A 20,289-nucleotide genomic window follows, 5' to 3' on the forward strand; every position below is an offset into this window, starting at 1 on the left:
CCGCTAGGCAGGGCCGGATTTAGAAGTCTAGAGGCCTTGGGGCAACAAAGGAGTGGAGGCCCCCGGTCCCAAATTATTTTCCGAATAAAATGAACAATTTTTTCAGTTGAGTTTTTCAATAAATATTTTATTGTGAAACACAGGTAGATTCTTCTAGTATTCATGTTTGTACAAAGTACTGTAGATAAAGGTAAAACAGCGAAAAAAATATCAAAGGAAAAGATTTTTTACTAGTGTTTACTAGTCGGAATTAAAAGAAAAATTCCGACGTCTCTATTGTGGGGGCCCCTCTTTTGTGGAGGCCCCGGGGCTGCCGCCCCGGTTGCCCTCGCTTAAATCCGGCCCTGCCGCTAGGTCACATGGTACCTACTCGGTGCGGTAAGTGACAGAACTACAATTTACGAGTACGTATGACCTTATGAAGCATGCCACAGGCGACATCGGTGCGCGATTAGGAACTAATTTCGATCTATTTTCATTATTAACTTTGTTATTTTTACTTCTACTACAAAATGTTATAGAATCAAAGTTGTAGATAATTCAATTTGACACCATAATTGTTCTTACAAATTTTCTGTGCAACGAATAGTTTGCCAGATCGAGCGTGAAAACGATTTGCATCCCTTTTTCAAGATGGCGGCCACGAAACAAAAGTTGCGCCCCTACAGACTGAGGACCAAAAAACGTAATATTTCAATCGACTAGATCTACTTATAATCATATTCATGAAATGCCACTATGTATTTAACATTTTAAATACGCCCACGTATTTGCACGTGTTTATTGTCGTTTGTCGCTATTGCCCGATTTCATAGGAGAGGGATAACAGTTCTAATTTTAGAATGCGACCATATGAAGTCAGTAAATGGAGTACTTTTAGGAACATTGTTATTCGGTAAAGATGTAAAAACGACAGAAGGTGCCTGATGATAAGGTTGGCCGCGGCCTTGCTATAATCGCTTAAGTAATGTCATGCAGTTTTACTAACTAATTTAGAGAGAGACCACCTCCTCACAGATACAGAAAAGTGAACTTGATTTATTTGCTACACTCATAGATACTTCGCCGCCTTGAAATTGAATGAAGCCACAAATGGCTTATTAGTAAGCTCGTTTTTTGAATTCTTGACAAATAAAAACATTTTTAGAGAAAATTTATGAATAAATAATTGATTTACATAATAAATAAATAATTATTTGAAATATTTTAAGGACATTTTAGCACGGAGACGTGGCAAAACTTTTTTACGCAACTATTTCAATTCTCAAAACTGGGTACATTTTCTTGTTAGGAGTGAGTAATCTTTACTAATCTATGGCTACACTAATATAGTTATTTTGGGAATTTAGCAGAACTTTAGTATTGTGTTGCAGGTGACGACTCGGGACCTCGCGTGGATGGCGCGCGTGCAGTGCCACCAGCTCTGACCCTCCCCCACGATCATCCCCTTCATCCCCCTTCCGAACCCTACGACCACCCCTTCGACCTCTACGACTCCTACGACCGACGACCACTCTGCGACGTATCGTCTCGTCTTTATCACTTTCCTCTCGACCACACAAATCAAATTACAGAAGTGTTTATTTACCTTAATGTATGTACATTTTTAATAAATATTCTTTAGGCAGACTGTGAGATGTTCTGCTCACGACACGTTGTTGAAACGGTGAATTTGCATTTATGTATCGTGACCTAAATAATTGTTTTGTAATATAGGAAAACAGGTTACAACTCAACTGTAAAAAAACGCGCTGCAAAATTTTGGTTTACTTTCCTGGCATTTGTTATTTCTTTTAAATGACTTATTCATACCATTCGTACGACTTGTACCATGTATGCCTTCAGTTTGTCATGTTTATCTGAATTTTTGGGCGTTCTTCCTCTTGCCTATAGTATTCATATAGCATATTGGAATATTCCCAGAAAAACTATTTTTCCTATTACTTAAAAAACTCTGTTTACTTTTCCTACAAATAAAGCCTAAGAATATCATTTTTTTTTTATAAATATCTCAAAAGCGCCGATATGGTACGACCACAGATTAATAAATAGTTACTACGTGTACGACTCACCATGCCAGCGGAGTGAGTGAGTCTTAAGTTCGATGTAGTTTTTCAATGTAGAATCCGATGTCAGATCACATCGGATTCTACATTGAAAAACTTAAAAATAAATTCCAGAATTTGACGTCAGTTCTGAATTGACCAACATCCTGAACAATCAACAATATTATGAATTCATTCATGTGTATTGTGTATATCATCAGTGGTGTAGGAGTGGGCTAAGGGCTCCTTGCCCGCAGCCTCGCGCTGAAAGGCCTTTCTCAGTGCGATTCCCGTGATGATTTCAGAGCTGAACGCAGTGAACTATGCCTGTGAGCACTAAATAAACTAAGTAACTTACTCGCTAATTTACTGAATAATCTATATCAAGACTATCATTTATTTATTGATATCATACGTTTATTGTGTTATCTATGAAATCCTAACATCAAGTACTAAAAGTGCTCACTCGATTAGTCCACGCTACGACACTGCTCTTATTTGTGTATCTATTATAAACTTGTTTAATCTATCAAATATTTGCTACTCACATCTGCAATATAAGGAATTCCAGTACCATGTTAGAAAACTAGTTTTTTAAGAATTCCCTCCTCCGATAAATAAACAATATTCTCTCCAAATGGTCTCGTCAGTCACATTAACAAGTTCGAAAGATATCTGTTAATTGCATTTAGTTACACTTTTTATGATTGTAAACATTAAAATACCGGTATAACATTTAATTACACGTATACAAATTAATGAATCACGTGTCTAATCATTTAACACACGTGAGTTTAGAACAACACACACTATTACCATTGAAAATTGGATTACATTTGATTATATTCTTAATTTAAAATAAAATTTCATATTTTCAAATTAGTTATACTAAATGAATTATTTACGTTTTTCAAACTGATTTTAAAGCTAATATTTCAATTGTGACTCTGAAACAACTTAATAAAATTACCCAAAGTAATATATTTCATAAATGCGAGGCATATCCATGTTTTTCTCCACTATACAAGTATACATTAGCAATGTATAATAATGAATGTATATAAGTATTAAGGTTGTATTATCCACCCTTCTATGAACAGTTTGCGCAATGAACAGTGTAGAAGTATTGTCAATTGTTTTACATTCATAATTAATTTATAGAAATGGAAAATAAATTAGGATCGCGTTAATGAACATTTTATGGTTCACGTAAAATTGTTGAGGACAATATCACGGCCTATCGAATGTCATTCTATTACATGCGTGTTAAGACATTTTAATGCTCCCGACGATTAAGAACGTATTAACAATAAATTAGTTAGTAAATTAGGTAACGTTCCGTTAACGATAGTATAAATGCCTAGTGATAAGATTACGAGTACAATTATTAAGATAACTTGAAAGCGAATAATGTCTTCACATTTCGTAGGCTTTATCTAGTGGATTAATTACAAAGAACATTTAAACTGCTCTTGAAATCTGTCCCTCCGCGTCATGCGTGTCCAATGTTTATAGATTTAAAGTAGAAGTGTAGATTTAGTTGTATATTAGTAGTCCTCGGCGAAGAGAAAGTAGTTTACAAGCACTAACGCTACCGCTGGGTATTGCTGGGGTGCATTAGATTCGTCGAATCGTTCGTAGCTTTACATACTCGTCAGCTACAGCGTTCACATATTGTACCCTTACAATGAGTTTTCCAAACATCCCACAATATTACGTTACGTTTACTCTATTCATTATTCTGTTCCGTTTGCTTAGTAGACTGAGTAAACGTAACAATAAGTAAGTGCTCAAGTCTTTCTGCCTGCCTCACATGTTCGCAAAACATAAAGCGACATTATGTCAATTTAGACATTTAATGTTACGTTACTGACACTATAGTTCTGATACAATCCGCTAAGGGCACTGATTGGAATTTGAATGGGTAAATACGTAGACAAATACCAAAACAGTCATATTTGTCAAAACGTAAAAATATATGGTAAGGGTACTAATAAATTATAAAATGGAAAAATATACTGATCAGCGAGTTCCCAGATTATAATAAAACTCTGAAATTCAAATAACTGTTAAATTTCAAATGTCGATATACAGTCTTATTATACTTAGTTTTTAATTACTTTTGATCAAGCCCTAAAGTAACATTGTTCTGTCCCATTATAATGAAATCATAAAAATATTTAAGAACATATGAGACAAAAGAAAAACTGGCAAACTTCCAGCTGCAGAAAAAGCAATACATTTTAAAGGTAGTAAAAATCCACGTAGCTGCAGCAGGTCTGCCGCTATTACTGTTTCTACGTCATACGAATACGTAATAGACCTCAGGTAGAAATATTGTCTTATTGGGGTCTATCGCACATGTCCATCGGCAGCAGCGACGAAATAAGTAGTTAATTTATCCGCGAACTAATGCGCCCCTAGCACAAAAACTAAAAGTGAAAATTAGTAGCTAGTGAAATAGAAAATGTTCGAACGTTTTGCTCATCCATACTCATCCTAATCTTAATCCTTGGAAAATTTGATAATATTCCCATATAAAATAAAAACATCCGAAGGTACCGTTAGTTTTGGTAAATAATACATGCCTGTGATAATGGAAATAATCAGAATCAAAACAAACGTGCCCCGATTAGCTTATGTAATTTACATTATTAAGACCATTATCAATAAATTTAAAACGTAAAAAATATATCGGTCTTTACCGCCTCGCCACAGCCAACAGCGGCGCGGCGAGCGGGGCGGCGAGCGGGGCGGCGAGCGGCGCGGTGAGCGTTGAGCGGCGAAAACAAATGTAGGACAATATATGAAGCTGGTCACAGCTAGGAGCTACACGGCGGACGGTGCGGCGAACGGCGCGGCAGGAGTCGAGCGGTTAAAACAAATGTCGCACAACGGCGGCATCGGCGGACGTATTTGAAACAAATAATTTTGTTTTAATCGCGCGTTAAGTTAAAATGTATGGATACGAAACAATTTGTCATTGACTTGCTATCGTATATTAAGAAAAATTGGTATATTTCCTGTATTCATAACAAAGAGTGTGAAATTCGTCAAATTCTCTTCTTTTTTGGTTAAGTGAGTGCACTCCTATTCTTGACTGAATCATATCTTGAGCTAAGAACGCACTCGTATAAAGGCAAAGGCGAAATTTTTTTAAACCTAAATTTAAATAGTCCTAAATACGTCCACCACCGTCGCCACCATGGCGATCCTTGGCATGCCGCCGCTCGCCGCTCCGCTCGCCGCTCCGCTGGCCGGCACGTTACTCAGGATAAATTATAGGTACACTGAAGTATTTTGCAATTCTGAGTATGTTTATACTATGATGCTTATTATTTTTACCTGATAGCAAGGAATGTTTTGGTTATGTTTTTGTTATGATTATTCTTCAATAATCATTATTATTATCATACTTTCCTAACCGTCGGATAAATTTGTGTTATGCCATTAAATTGTTTACGGTAGCTTCTTAAATCCCGCAATAGGGGTGTCAAATCAAGGAGCTCATCATGATTCCAAAAAGATACATCACCATAATCATGTTAAAGAGAAACAACAAAATAATATACGTTGAAATTTAATATACGTGAGCGCGCCACACCTACGTTTTGAAGGCGGGTTTTTTGTTTGAAGTACCAACTGGTTATTCATATTCTCATACTCATCGCAGCAAAACAAACGGTACCTGTCTCCTTCCTAGCACGCTCTTGGTAGTCATATTGACGATATTTTGTAAATATATCCAGCATTATTAAGGAGTGGAATTGAAAATGACATCGCAAGTCATATATAAATATAATAATATTCTTTCATTGCGCTCAGGTGCTGAAAGAAAATTCTTGTTCTTCCAATATTTTCGTTTAGGTTATATTATTAAGTAAATTATAGATAAGGATCATTATGTCTTAAAATATATTATTTGATTTACCTTATGTACAATATTAAAAGTTAATTTACGGTATGTATATAATTTAAGTCATATGTTAGTAATTCTCTTTTTATTGTATAATAATATTCCAGTAGTTCTTACCTCCATCAAGGTTCAGTCGGTATAAAATGCGACTACCCATTAAGTCCATGTAAAAATATAATAGTACTAAATGTAATGAAAAAATATTACCTTCATGTAATACACATACCATATGTTAAGTAGAATAAAATTGGTGGATTGTTTTTTATACTGTCTATGTGATGATTGTACGTGATTGTTATGAAGTATTCATTATAAATCTAGTCTCCATTTTCAAGACCATTCTTTAAACTAGTATTAGTAAGGTAATTCCAGTAGCTAGATAGTTTACGACGAGCAATAATAAATAGACAATTGTTACGAAATTTGACAAAAGTAGTAGACGTCGGAAAAATAAATAGAAATTCGACATTAACGCTACTTTTTATTGCAAATTATAATATTTTAGTATCTACTTTTGTCAAGTTCAGCTGTTTTAATGTCTTGTTTACTATTATAATAGTATTTTAGGACACGAAGTGTACTTGAGGGTCACTACCATCGTCGAGGAGTCGCCGCGACCTCACCAGTAGTTACTTAGCTGTTTCCTTTATATTTTATTAATACATTGTTACAATTAGTAAACTATATATTTACAATAGCATATAGAGTTATTTTTCTGTAAATCCTCGAAGAAAGAACTTATAATTATATTTCGGAATAAATTATTTTACCTCAGCGGGCAGATTACTTTGATGATATTTATAAAACAAAAGATGTTTGAAAGGCCGTTTGTCCACCGCACCGTCACCGAGCCGATACCAAGAACGAGATTATTTTGGGGCCGATTTTAATACGTCGTGACGGCGATAGTTTGTCCACCGCGACCGAAATCGGCGGTTTATTTTGTTCCTGCTGTCACGCGTGTGACGGCAGTGTATGGACAAGTTCCAATGTGTTGTATATTGCTGGCACATCGGCCCGTCAAAATCTCCGTGACGATCTAGCGGTCACGCCGATCTACTCGAAATATCGGCGACCGGGATGACGTGCGGTGGACAAGTAAATGTATGTAATATAATTAATTATTGGTATCGGCTCGGTGACGGTGGCGGTGGACAAACAGCGTAACTGTTTACTTGCCTAAATAATAATTCATTATTTACACTTATTATACTGAAACACTTTTTGTAAGTATTTAGATCAAGACGCTAAATAATAAAAAGTGCAGTCTGATAATGAAGATAGGTAAAGCTCCTCAAAAGTAGTAATAACTTCTGTTAAATATAATAGGTTAATATAATGCATAAAATTGATCACATAGTTTAAAGAAACACCCGTACTAGCTGAATGTGACATAGAGATGTCAGGGGTGCCTCATTGTAGGGAAATATTTATTTTAAACAGAAATCAGGCATAAGGCGGCTTATCCGTGGCACTTCAGTGAATTATATTTTTTTAACTTTACACCTTCAGTACAAAAATCAAGCTACGATGTCAGCGTCTACAATAAAAACGTTACTTTTATATCCTGCCATTATAATTTAAAGATTAATCGCTTACATGTAATCAGATGCGTATAAAGAAAATAAAAGGTAAAGTATTCAAAATAAATTGCAAAAAATTATTGATTCATTTAAAAATTTAAACGATTTTTCTAATCAAAGCTAGACAGAAATAGTCAAAGTTCTCAAAAGTAAATGAACCGATTAAAATTTTCATTTTTAGGTAATTAGATTTCCATAAAAAAAATTGTGTGTGCAATGAGGGAAATGGCCCACTAAGAGGTCGCCTAAATATTCGCCGTCATGGAGATTTACAACTAAAGGATTTCCCAAAGACGTCAGAGGAAAGCTCTTATTAACCTCTTTTATCAGTCTTATCGTTCCAGGAATCAATGAGATCTGAGTTATAAGATGAATAATTTAATTCGAATGAACTGTACCATATGGATAGGGAAAATTACAACATACCTAATATATTTTTAAGCTACACTTTACTTCCACTTTGCAAAAATATTATGATTAAAATTGGAAATATTTAATTCAAATCTTAATTCATATATAACTTGTTTGAATCTGTGTGCGGTAATAAACGAAATAGTGATATTTATAAGCAATATACCAGTATTTTTAACGTAATAAAGTTATTTTTTAAGAAAACGAGTCAAGCATATTGCACTAATCTTGATCTTAATGATAAAACGTTTCAAACTGTAGACGTTGATGAAATATTAAAAGTTTATTTGAAATCACACACTGTTGTTTTATTTTTAACACAATGAAATTCCTTTGAACCTAATGAAATATAATAAAAATGTTCTAAGTATATTTTATGACACTTACTTCCGACAGATTTCTAATTCAAATGATGAAGAAGTATTTTCTGTGAATATTTTTAGCTAGCATGAACAGAATAACAAACATTAATAAATTACATACCAAATTTATTGCTATCTACTTCTTATATATTACTTCTAGCTTTTTTTAATTAAAAATAAATACTAACTATTCGGTTACACAGTAAGTACTTAAGGCTGTGAATTAATTTATTTCTATTTAGTGTACAATATCATAAATATACAAAACTTTAGTTTTAATTTTTTCATACATACGTATATAGGTACATATTGTACATTTGCGATTAAAAAATTGAATGTTTACCAGCCTAAACTACATAGATAATCCTAAGCGGATCGTATGTATCTGATATATTTGTTACTCGCTGAGCTTGCAAACTTTGTACCGCCTTAAAATCTATTTAACAAATATATTTCATATAAAATATAGCCTATGTTACTCGTGGATAATGTAGCTTTCGATTGGTAAAAGAATTTTTAAAATCGGTCCAGTAGTTTTAATCCTATTCATTACAATCAAACAAACAATCAAAGTTTTCCTCTTTATAATATTAGTATAGATTAATTGTAAGGAAAACTTAAATTTAAGAATATTATTCCATTTATTAAACTAAATATTATTTACTGCCCTTTTTCGTTCTTTTGTCTTTTTCATGCATAGATCGCATAGCGATTTTAACCTGTAATGTTGCATACATTTTAAAATTTCTACTCTATAAATAAAGCATTTTCTACTCTATTATACTCTATTCTAAATCGCGTTCATTTTACTGGCAAAATTGCTTCCGAAATATAACGTCAATTTAATATTTCTTACATACTCTCTTATTTTGGATCAATAAACGAGCCTAAAAATATTAACTCAGCGCCAAATTTTACATTATAGAAATGTAATTTGTTTATCCTGGGCGTGATAATAATATATGGTGCTATCCAGGTTCGTTCTATTTTATACTAAAATATAAAAGTGAAATCTGAATTTATCTGTAACTTATCGTCAAGTTGATTTTATTTTAGTCAACACCTGTTGACTACACTTAAATTTTGCCAGATAAAGATAAAATAAGTTAATGTTATCTTTCCTGAAAATATACCTATAATAATCTACCCACCTAAACTTAAGCTTTTTTACATTCAACTTTAATTATAGCTTCATACAGTACCTATAAAATATAGAACAACAAGTTTATCAATGACTTTGATTAGCCAAAACAATACAGGACTGCATGCAACCTCCTGTATTGTAAACTTAAAGGAAACTGAAGTTAACGGCACTAGGAGTGTATGATGCGATAATAGTAATCACGAACGTACGAGTATAAAAGCGTGCGATCGTGTTGCAAAGTAAACAAGTCAATGATGTACGGCCCAGAGTTAGTCGTTTACGTGTTGTGCGCGCTCGTCGCGGGCAGCGCCGCGCGCACGCCTTCTGGACTCAACCTCGTCCAGTCTTACACTAGTAAACCAAGTGAGTAAACATTTCACCACACATTTACACATCCATTCACTAAAACTTAAACCCATCGTACTTCTTTCTTCATCGTACGTTAAGAAATGACCGAATCAAGTCTTCAAAATCGTTAAAAACCGTTGGGAAAATTTTAAAGCAAGTCAATTAGGTGCTAAACAACTGAAGATATTCGCGAGTGTTTCATTAGCATATTAAACGCAAAACAGTGTTGTGTTTTAAAACATCATGTGCACGTGAAATCCTTATTCTCATAATATTATACGTAATTGTGCGACGCTAAAAAAAATAAAGAAATAGTAAATCTAAGGTGTACATTATGTATGATGTAATTCCTGTTTTCCTTGTGTAATTATAAAATATCTAGACGCACGTAAGTTCTGTTGCGCTTCGCAAGACGTTTATTTCCCTTTATTTTATTACTTACTAGCTGACCCGGCAAACTTTGTACCGCCTCAAAATCTATTTATCAAATATATTTCATAATAAAATATAGCCTATGTTACTCGTAGATAATATAGCTTTCGAATGGTGAAAGAATTTTTAGAATCGGTCCAGTAATTTTTGAACCTATTCATTACAATCAAACAAACAAACAAAGTTTTCCTCTTTATAATATTAGTATAGACTAAAGCTATTCATTATAAGTAGATACCTACTTCTTGTGGTCTCCCCGATAAGAAGTAAGTAGATAGTGAGCATATTATCCCTAAGTAATGTATTAATTCCGATATACATTTTGTTCGGTGTTATCTATGCTATTATAAATAATAAGTGTTGACACAAGATACCCGGCCAGCAGGTTATCATACTTATAATTACTGTTGAGCGAATGGGTATTTCCAATAAAAACATTTTTTGTATACAATTAATTATCTACTGTAGTGTCTTAAAATAAATATATAAACTGAATCAAATTTAAAAATGGCAGTGTTAAAATAATATCAATTAGCACCTGATTGACTAGTACACATAATTTATTTCACATTTTCCTGCAATTTGCAATAACAAGTAAACAAATCGATCGGAACTTCCCACAAATGACGGGAAAAACAGCTAATTGAAACATATAAACGTTTTCCGACGATAAAAATTAATTGGCTCAGTAACCACAGTAGGTAGTAGTTAATGCTTTGTCATTAGCGTCCTGTCGGCCATTACCGAGTTTATATTTATACTTAAACTCCTTGGCAAAACTGGGTGATGACTTCTCTTAGCTATTCGGTCTCAAGAACAACAATTAATTTAGTTACTTCTTGACTTTTAGCGACGACGTTACCGAGTGGTTTGATGGAATAACCAATTACGTTTAAGAGGATAGAGGGTTATGAAATGTCTTGGTTCAGTATAGAAGGTTCGCTTTAATAGAGTCCAAAGCAACCACAGTAACTAGAAAAAAAAAACTTTGTTATATTCAATTTTTGTCTTAATAACCTACTATGGATCGCAAATCAGTATTTGAGGGTAGATATATAAAAACTATATATCTAGCTATACAATAAAAACTTAACAAAAAGTCAGTTACATGCTAAGTAGCCACTACAACGCATGAACATCTTGAACTATCCCAGATAATGCTAGAGTGTACTCTTATCTAAGGTCGGTCACAGATGCATTGCTTCTTTTGAGGACTAAATTGGAATGCCTCGGAAAACTATATCTCCTTTACCCTTCCTTCAAAGTAGAACACAAAAGCAGAAATCGGTGAGGTTCCTCCGAAATTGAACCACAAACTCAAAGAATGAACGAATGAGTGGGTTAGTTACAACCCGAGACTACTAAACAATTTTTTCATAAAACATTCCTCTGAGCGGGTTTATATATAAATATAATATATATAATTTGTAAATTAAAATATTCTATAAAGTCTGTTGTGAAATTCGACTAGACCGTGAATTATGTGACTAAAGCATTTGCGAATCACATTATATTAAATATCACAGGTCACAGAGCAATAAATATATATATTTGTATAGAGATGTCATCGTTGATTTGGCGTTCTTAACGATAATACGATGGAGAAGCAATAACCCTCTTTTGTTTGCTTGAAATAATAACATCTTTTAGTTCAGGGTTAACATAATAATAGTATTCTTAATGTTTATAATTTGACTCCAATTAAAACATGATATTTAGAAGAAAGCTATCTTATATTGTCAATGCGAATCACAACCTTCGGCTGTTAGAAATGTTTTAAACTGCATTTCATGAATTGGAAGCGAATAATAGGGCCCTAATCCAGATGTCCTGGACAAGACAGAATCGTTCTAATCTCTTAACGCAAAGGAATACTTTTAACATCTGTAGTAGCTTTGTTTTGAATGCGTCTTAAAAGAGAACGAAGATTTAATTCGGTCATTTTACGAGTAAGACATTCGTATACTTAAAATAATTTCGGGATGTAATTTGCCATGTGTCGATGGGGTCTCTATATTCATGTTGGTCTGTGGTGCAGGTAAACGCCGACGCCGATCCATTATGCACGGTTGCTAAGAAGTCGTCAAACCGGGTTATGTTTGTGACTCACATGTAAACCTTTAAGATCACCTTTGTTATGAACAGACACCGAAGATGTTATTTATATTTACCCGTGCTATATATTGCATATTTATGCATTCTATACAATGACATCGATGGCGCAGCGGTTAGCATACTAATCTAATTCAAAGGTGGTTAAAACATCAAAATGGTGAATTCATACTCCATTGTAAGTTTAGGTGGTAAGACCGAACACACAAAAACCTAAACTGGGGCTTACAAGAGAATGCTAGGGTAGTAATACATTTTAAAGAGTAATTTTTGTAACGCATTTTCACCTTTATGTTTTTCTATAAACAATTCCATTGTTTCAATTGCACCGATCACGTAGCCCATTACAGCACTATCATTACAATCTATGCACTATTTGGTTCCTTTAGAAAAACACCACTGTACTCCAGATCTAGGAGTCCATGAACCGGTCCAGATCCCTCAAGTGAAGCTGCCTGTCAACGAGCGGTTCCCGTCTGCCGTGCTCTTCGGCAGAACCTGTGGTGGTACTATCATCGACGCGAAATGGGTGCTCTCTGCGGCTCATTGGTATGTTACAACTAGACTTAATTCCTTGTCATTCATCGAAATGTGCATATTAACACGGTTATATGTGTCTATTACACTCTTGAAATAAGAACACAGTGACTAGTATTATTATTACTAAAATTACAAAGCAAAACTAAGTGGGGCATTGTTGCTGCGGCAGTCGAACTTGAAACCTCCGGAATGACAGATGTTACACAATTGGACTAGAGAAGCTTAAAACCTAATCTTTGCTTAAAACAGTGTTGTTCGTTAATAGCGTCAGGATTATCGGTTTTTCTAAGAGTCATAAAATATGAAGGCTATCCTTTGTGACAATGATTATTAACTTATTCGTATGCCGCAGAAACCTCGGCCGCTTGCGTCAAAACATGTTCTGGGTTTTCCTTGTTTACCGCGCCGTACATTGAGTCACTTAATAACACGAGTTCCTTCATACTTTTCGTTTCGCTTTATTTACTCCAATCTTGTTGGTGTATGATTCGACAAACTCTTTAAAAAAATGGAGTTCTAATCTCATTGTTAGTTTTACGATATTACATACAAGAAAATGTTGTTAACTTGCTTTATCTCCATCTGTAAAGACTTTTCTTAAGAATTCTGAACAGATATAAACAGAACTCTCACAAGTGAGTAGACAACTTTGTGAAGTCTATCACAGACTATTGTTAATCTTAATAATGTTAATAGTTCACAAACTAGAAACCACGCTAAAATCACCCAAGGAAAATCGTTAATCCTGATGAGGAGAATGGGATAAAATAATTAAAATCGTGTATTGTCATCGGTTCTTGATAATTGTTCAAAATTTTAAATTAATCGGACCGTTCAAAGTGGGTAAAAATCGAGTTCAAAGATTCCGTTACATACATACATACATTCATACATACATACAACCCAAGCTTATAAAAGCGTGGTAATAAAAAGCGTGGTAAAATATAATTGTGCCTGTAATCAATCGTTTAAAATATATAGTTTTACTCTTTTATTTTTATCGTTCTGAATTATTTTAATTAAGCAATGCATCACGCCTTGAAACCTGACCCGCATGTCACTTGTCCTTGACTGAGCACAGCATGAATAAAGTAATTAAATAGGTAGGTATATAGTTACTAAATTCCTAATGAAAATATATTATGGTATTTATCCGATCTCTTGATAACCTAGTATTAACATACCTTGCGTATGACACTAATACATAAAACCAAGTAAAGAGACTATATTATTATAAATATATCAAAATAATGTAGTTCTTCGCGTTTGAAGCACGTGAGGTACCATCACCTACAATAGTTAGAAAAATTAGTAGGATGCAACTGAATGGACAATACATGCAGAGTTTCAATTCCTCAAAACTAGTAGGTACCGCGTTTGTCAACTGTATACATATATTAGTAAAGATTACTGATTAGAAAATGTAACCAGTTTTGACAATTGAAATTGTCATTGTCATCTATTTTCGTGTTTGAAAAATATTTAAAAAATGTAGTTTTTAGATCATTTACGAATGTAACGATATTTCTCCGCACGTTTTCTTCGATATCGTGTTTTTGCACGTGTTAACTGTCACAAATGTGTCAGCCGTTTAAACCATTTAATGGCTTCCTTCAATTACAAGGCGGTGAGATATCTATACTTATCTAGGACTGTATATGGAACTCTTATTTTATTTGAATTTTGCTGTGTCTATGGGCTGCCTGGCTGTGTAAATAGTCGCCTAAATTGCCGTCGGATAAAACGTAATATAAAAAAATACAATGGAAGAGCAGTACCTATATCGAAATTGCTCCTTTACTATTAAACACAATAGACAAAGAGTCATCATGAAAACATCGAATCCAAATGACTACAATACGTAGACCGCCGAAATACCATTGTGATGATCGAAGTGATCTCATTTTTAAACGATTCGTATTGCCGCATTTCGTCCTACCTAATCTCAGATCATCTGTATTGCGTCAATGGCTGCTCTGTTATGTAATATGTCAATAATTTGCATAATTTTATCAATTCGAATACAATTAAATGCCTCATATATAACAAATTAACTGGCATTTTAAAAGCTACTAGGTAACCCGTTTCGCTTTGTCACAGTCTGATATTTCCTGCGGGAACTTCAGGGTATAAGTATATCTATGCATAAAAACTTGTATATAGGTTCGGCTTTGTGTAAATATTTCAAGTCAAATTTACTTTTGCGGGCACAAATATAGGAAAACTTCATTTTTATATACCTACCTGGGTAAAAACTGTGGACGTGATTACTACGATATAAATAACCAATTAAAACAGGTTTCAAAATAACCCGTTTTGCACTTCCATTTTCCTCCTGTCACTAGGACAATTCACAATGGACCTGACCGAAAATTAAGGCATCATGAGCGCAACTTTTGGGTTTCTGTTTCCAGCACTTTATTCACCGGCGGACGAGACGTCCTTGCCGGCACCAACAACACGGAGAACGGCAGCGGTGTGCGGCGGCGCGTCAAGCAGCTCTTCATACACCCGCTCTTCAGCGTGGGGCCCTACTGGCTGGACGCTAGCCGCTACAATATAAAACAGGTACCTACTAGAGATAACCTCGTGCAATGCGAAGGTAATAGCACCCTTCGTCGTTGACTCCAGAGACATCCCGGCGACGCCTATTTCTGCCTAATAAAAGTGTTAAGCACTGCTGTATTCTGATACAGAGGGCAGTAAGGGGACATATTTATACAACTTAATGGATAGCACCGGATTCTAATCTTACCTGGATTTGATTATCAATGTTCATGCGCCCATGCAGTGGCCACATTAGGTGCAGGCGTACAAACGAGTACGCTACTTCTACTTTATACAACAAAAATAATAGAACGCAAGAATTCTTATCGATTTTTAATTCGGTTAATCTATACTGAGTAAAAATGTGATTGATTCCATCAAATAATTGATTTATTTATTCTTGGAAAGGTTGCAGCGCGTTGGGACTTTTTGCTAGCTGAGTTGGAGGAGCCTTTGCCGCTCGACGGCAAGACGATCGTGGCGGCCAGTTTGAACGGCCCTAGCCACATGCCAGCTGACGCGCCTGTCGGGTATGCGGGATACGGCGCAGAGCATCACGGGGTCAGTTTTTCAATAGCATACTAACTTAAGTATTTCAAAAGTAACTTCGAGTAATTTCGAGGTTTAATTCCGGTAAAATAACCGCCACACCTATATATACCTAAATCAATGCCACATATCAAGAACCACTGTATTATCGTTTTAGGCGAGTGGTAAGATAGAGGAGACACGAGACATTAATCTTATAGTCATCGGGGCTTAACAACGCATGTGACTAACGCATGATTTCATAAAATATTTTTCAAATTTTGCTGATCATACCTAAGTCCGTCCACCTGGGGGCCTACCACCATGTATTAAAAACCATCATAGTTCAAGAAAGTTTTATTTCAATATTGCATCAACATTATTTTGTTTCGTACCACGACCTTCTTAAAGAAGTATTATTTAATTTTTCCGAGTGTTGTAAAATAATGAGTATTCTATTCGTATATATTTCTCTATTCCTTATCCAAGAGAAAACGAAACATGGAAACTAGTGTCATCTCTTTCGTACCACGGTCTTGATTGTGTTCCGTCATACGCAGTTGAACAAACTTAAACCCTTATTCATTTTTCGCTTATCCATTGTATAAAACCAACTGAAATTGTCATATTTTGTTTAAAAAGGTAAATTTCCTGCAAAAAAAAAGAATAAATAATTTCGGCCGACATAACTGCTTATTGTATATTACAAAAACAGTCTTACTTTAACGAAGTTGTAGTACGAAATTTCAATGTATGTATAAAATAATATTGTTTTAAGTAACCCCCCTGACAGTAAGTAATACTGCCGCCCATTGACTCCATTGTAAACAACTCCATAATATAAAACAGGTGTTCTAACTGAAACCAATTACAGATGCATTGGCATTCCTGACGATGGTTGCCTATGTTAGCAAGCATCTGCACCCTTCCGTTAATTCTACGACATTTCAATTGTATGTAAATTTGCTAATTGAACTTTGTGTACAGGAAGTGATGCGGCACGAGATGCACGGGATGGACCTCAAGACGCTGGGGGACGCGGAGTGCACGCGCTTGCAGGAGTACAACCCGCAGGACATGCTCTGCACCCGCGGCCGCCCGCCGCGCAACGACTCAGCCTGCAACGTGAGTTACTCACTGTACCTACTTTGTAGCAAGTTTATGAAATTGCCGATGATTATATTTATATCCAATCTATATCAAATACCTAATATATCAATTACCAATCATTTCAAGATGATAACTATAATTCCAATTGTACCTCACTATCAGTGAAATGCAATTCAAGCACCGATGCCTGGAACACTTAACAGCTATCGACTCGTTATTCATAAACATAAGTCATTCGTTGTGCAATTGATTGCAATAACTTACGTGTATTACTTAAATGGTTGGAATATAAAGGTGGAACACACCGAAATTTCTTTTTCCACAGGAACAACAATGTTCTGTATAAATATTCTTAGTGGTTACAGTTATTTGGTCACCATCTGTCTATAAAACGTATATATATTAGCAGAGAATACTGCTTCGTCCTTACAATATTACATATAATGAACAAGTCATATTTTAATTGGAGTTGGATAAATATTTCTGTAGGCAACAATGGTCATGTAAGTAAAATTAAGTAAGTAAGTAGACGAGCACCCCTTGGTTACTCAGATAACACTTTATAAAATTGAAGTAACTAACGGTCCACCTCATATTAAATGGTGACTGCTCAGGAGCATCTGTAATCAACTCCAAAAGTCCTGTGTGTAATCTGCATTAAACGTGTTATATTTCAATGTGCCTAAACAAATAAACAATTTTCCAGGGTGACAGTGGTAGCGGCCTCATGTACGGCAACAACGTCGTGGGTGTGGCTTCGTGGGTTGAGAACGACGCCATCGAGTGCCGCAATGGCAACATCGTGGTGTTCTCGCGTGTGGCCGCCGCACGTGACTGGATACTACAAGTCACCAAAATAAAACCATAAATGGAACTTGTCTCAAGACCCTAGATAACAAATAATATCGATCGTTTAGTTTTTTTTAACAGAATAGACCGAAGGAGAATGTATGACCATGACGCCACGTTAAAAAAAGTATCGAGGACATATTTAATTGGACAAATGCCGGATTTGCTGGTACATATCAAAAATCAACAAGTAATCATTAAAAATAAAAAATTAGTCTTAGCAATTATTTGGTCACTTCAATGTAGATATTTGTTAAAAATTACATTGATATGTAACGTATGCAATATCACATACGTAATCCCAAATAAAATTGCTTAATTTATTTTTTGAAGTATTGACTTAAAATGCTTACGCGTGGACGTGGGCGTGAATAAAAAAATCAAACCCGTTTTTTTATATTATTAGTTCCACAACTTGAATTAAGCATAAATAGTTTTTGGCCTCTTTTGGTTTTGGTATCTGTTAGGTAACCAGGTAAAATTCATCCATGGATTATTATATGCAAACACGCCGCAAGTCGTATACTCGTTGTATAGTTGTGTTTTATGTATACTAGTCAGTCGTAAAATAAATCGTTATGTTATTCAATCTTACCATTATCATAAAAAATTAAAAACTAAATGTTAGAAAACAAAAATGTACGAGATGATTATATATGACTAGAAAAAATGTTGTAAATTTATTTTATTACTGTTTCTCAGAAAAGGACTTAAATGTTATAATATTTTTATTGAATGGGAAACTGACTAATATATTTTTTAAAGAAAATTGTCAGTATGTAGGTACTTATCAGATGAACTCGTTATAAATTAAACGATACTCGAGTTATTTATTATTAACAAAACCTAAATAATAAAATATTGTAAAATAATCTCGAGCGTTGTTATTAGGTACATTTAATTTTACTTAAGTATGATTTGTTACAAATATCGAAATATGTTATATAATAGGATAATCTACTATTTAGTAGAATACATTGTGCCATATGCAAAGTGAAAGTTAATAAAATATTTCTCAAGACAATTAGGTAAGAGTTTAAATCTACTTAGAACCTAACATATCTAATAAAATATTTAAGTGATTTTTATGTTGTTCTCATTTTCTCGTTGAAAACATAACATATGAGCAGTTTACGTGATGGTAAGTAGTTCCCATATGTAGTAGATAATGTCATGAAATATCTTAAGGGTTTCAAAAATGTGAAAGTACAAGTCAAAAGGAAATACTCGAGCACATCAGATCATTGATAGTGTGATAGTGTATACAGCCTACATGTATTTGATGCCGGATATATGTTAATCTGCTAGTTTGCATGGGAGGGGCAGCCGTACGAGAGTTAAAAAAATATGAACCTACCATACAAAAGACTGACGATTATGATGGGACGCAGACTCGTAGTGTCCATTGGACAATGTAGAAAAATCATCAGTTTGAAACACTCGAGCGCGCTTATAATCTTCCTCGCTCGAGTTACTCTCGAAATCCCCTCTTGAGTGTTCCTACTATAAACAATGAGTTGATAATTGCATAACCAAAGTGGTGCAAATGGATTCTTACAAATCTTTGACTATGTGTACAATATGTATACTCATTATTACTCAATAAAAATATTAGAAACATTAGTTCAAAATATTTTTGTATTTTAATTAATAAAAAATATATTTATACAGTGTCAGAGGTAAAAAACTGTACAGTCACGAGCATAAATATATGACTATGGGCAGATTAGCAAAAATATCTGACCCAAGAACGAGTTCAGTAATATCTGTAAATACAACTCGAACGTCAAGCCGTGGTCTTTTTCTCACATCATGCAAATAATACAAAATAATACACTTCCAAACAATTCCGAAACGTTACACGGCAGCGTTGGATAAAGAGATCTACAACCCACTTTTTACACTCTTTACTTGTACGTGTGTCACTGAGTAACTCCGTTTTTCAGTAGAAAGAGATGAACATAATTATGACGCTTTGTGGATGCTTAATGTGAACAGCAGTATAAATAAAACAATAAATAATAATTAAAGAAACCAAATAAGAATAGGAAATATATATAGGATAGATAATATATAGGATAAATATCACGCAAGGAGAATACTAATAAACTGCTTTGTAAACCTAAACGAAATTAGTGTAAGAAATCTTAAATTATGGATACTGCGCGGGCGCTATCGATAATGATACGCTGCGCGGGCGCGTCTACCCTCTCGTCTTTAATAAAAAGATAATTACTTACCACTATGATTAAGATAAGTATTTAAGTCGATTTTCACAATTGCCAAAATAAAACAAATCTCAATAACTGCTCAAAATGATCGCCCCATTTCATAACGCAGAGTTCGGCGCGTTTTCGCTTAT

At 34.5% G+C, this 20,289-nt stretch overlaps 2 protein-coding genes across 3 annotated transcripts in view; both read left to right on the top strand.

Annotated features, from left to right (window-relative positions):
• LOC140742325 (progestin and adipoQ receptor family member 4) overlaps positions 1–4,524 on the top strand; it is a 132,934-nt gene extending 128,410 nt beyond the window's left edge. The window contains exon 6 of the mRNA XM_073073227.1: positions 1,374–4,524. Coding sequence (XP_072929328.1) covers positions 1,374–1,427 — 54 coding nt within the window. The 3' untranslated portion in view covers positions 1,428–4,524. The remainder of the gene's footprint in view (positions 1–1,373) is intronic.
• A 5,142-nt stretch (positions 4,525–9,666) lies between these two features.
• Positions 9,667–19,010, top strand: LOC140742326 (scolexin B). Of its 2 annotated transcripts, none has more exons than XM_073073228.1 (6): positions 9,667–9,824; positions 12,743–12,902; positions 15,308–15,461; positions 15,849–16,001; positions 16,956–17,093; positions 17,785–19,010. In XM_073073228.1, the coding sequence occupies exons 1-6, from the start codon at positions 9,713–9,715 to the stop codon at positions 17,944–17,946; spliced, it is 879 nt and encodes a 292-aa protein (XP_072929329.1). In that variant the 5' UTR covers positions 9,667–9,712; the 3' UTR covers positions 17,947–19,010. The 2 variants fall into 2 exon arrangements, with proteins under 2 accessions (XP_072929329.1, XP_072929330.1); XM_073073229.1 differs by having other exon boundaries at positions 9,668–9,824; positions 12,764–12,902.
• Positions 19,011–20,289: the final 1,279 nt, after the last annotated feature.

Source organism: Epargyreus clarus, unplaced genomic scaffold (genome assembly GCF_041222505.1).
Source record: "Epargyreus clarus isolate Ecla_fem2 unplaced genomic scaffold, WU_Ecla_fem_2.2 ptg000005l, whole genome shotgun sequence".
NCBI lineage: Eukaryota > Metazoa > Arthropoda > Insecta > Lepidoptera > Hesperiidae > Epargyreus > Epargyreus clarus.

Bases quoted from the DNA above. Each gene is read 5' to 3' on its own strand.
- LOC140742326 (XM_073073228.1), top strand. From the start codon at position 9,713: ATGATGTACGGCCCAGAGTTAGTCGTTTACGTGTTGTGCGCGCTCGTC. The intron at 12,903-15,307 runs GTATGTTACAAC...TTCTGTTTCCAG, and splicing joins GTGCTCTCTGCGGCTCATTG to CACTTTATTCACCGGCGGAC. The intron at 17,094-17,784 runs GTGAGTTACTCA...ACAATTTTCCAG, and splicing joins GCAACGACTCAGCCTGCAAC to GGTGACAGTGGTAGCGGCCT.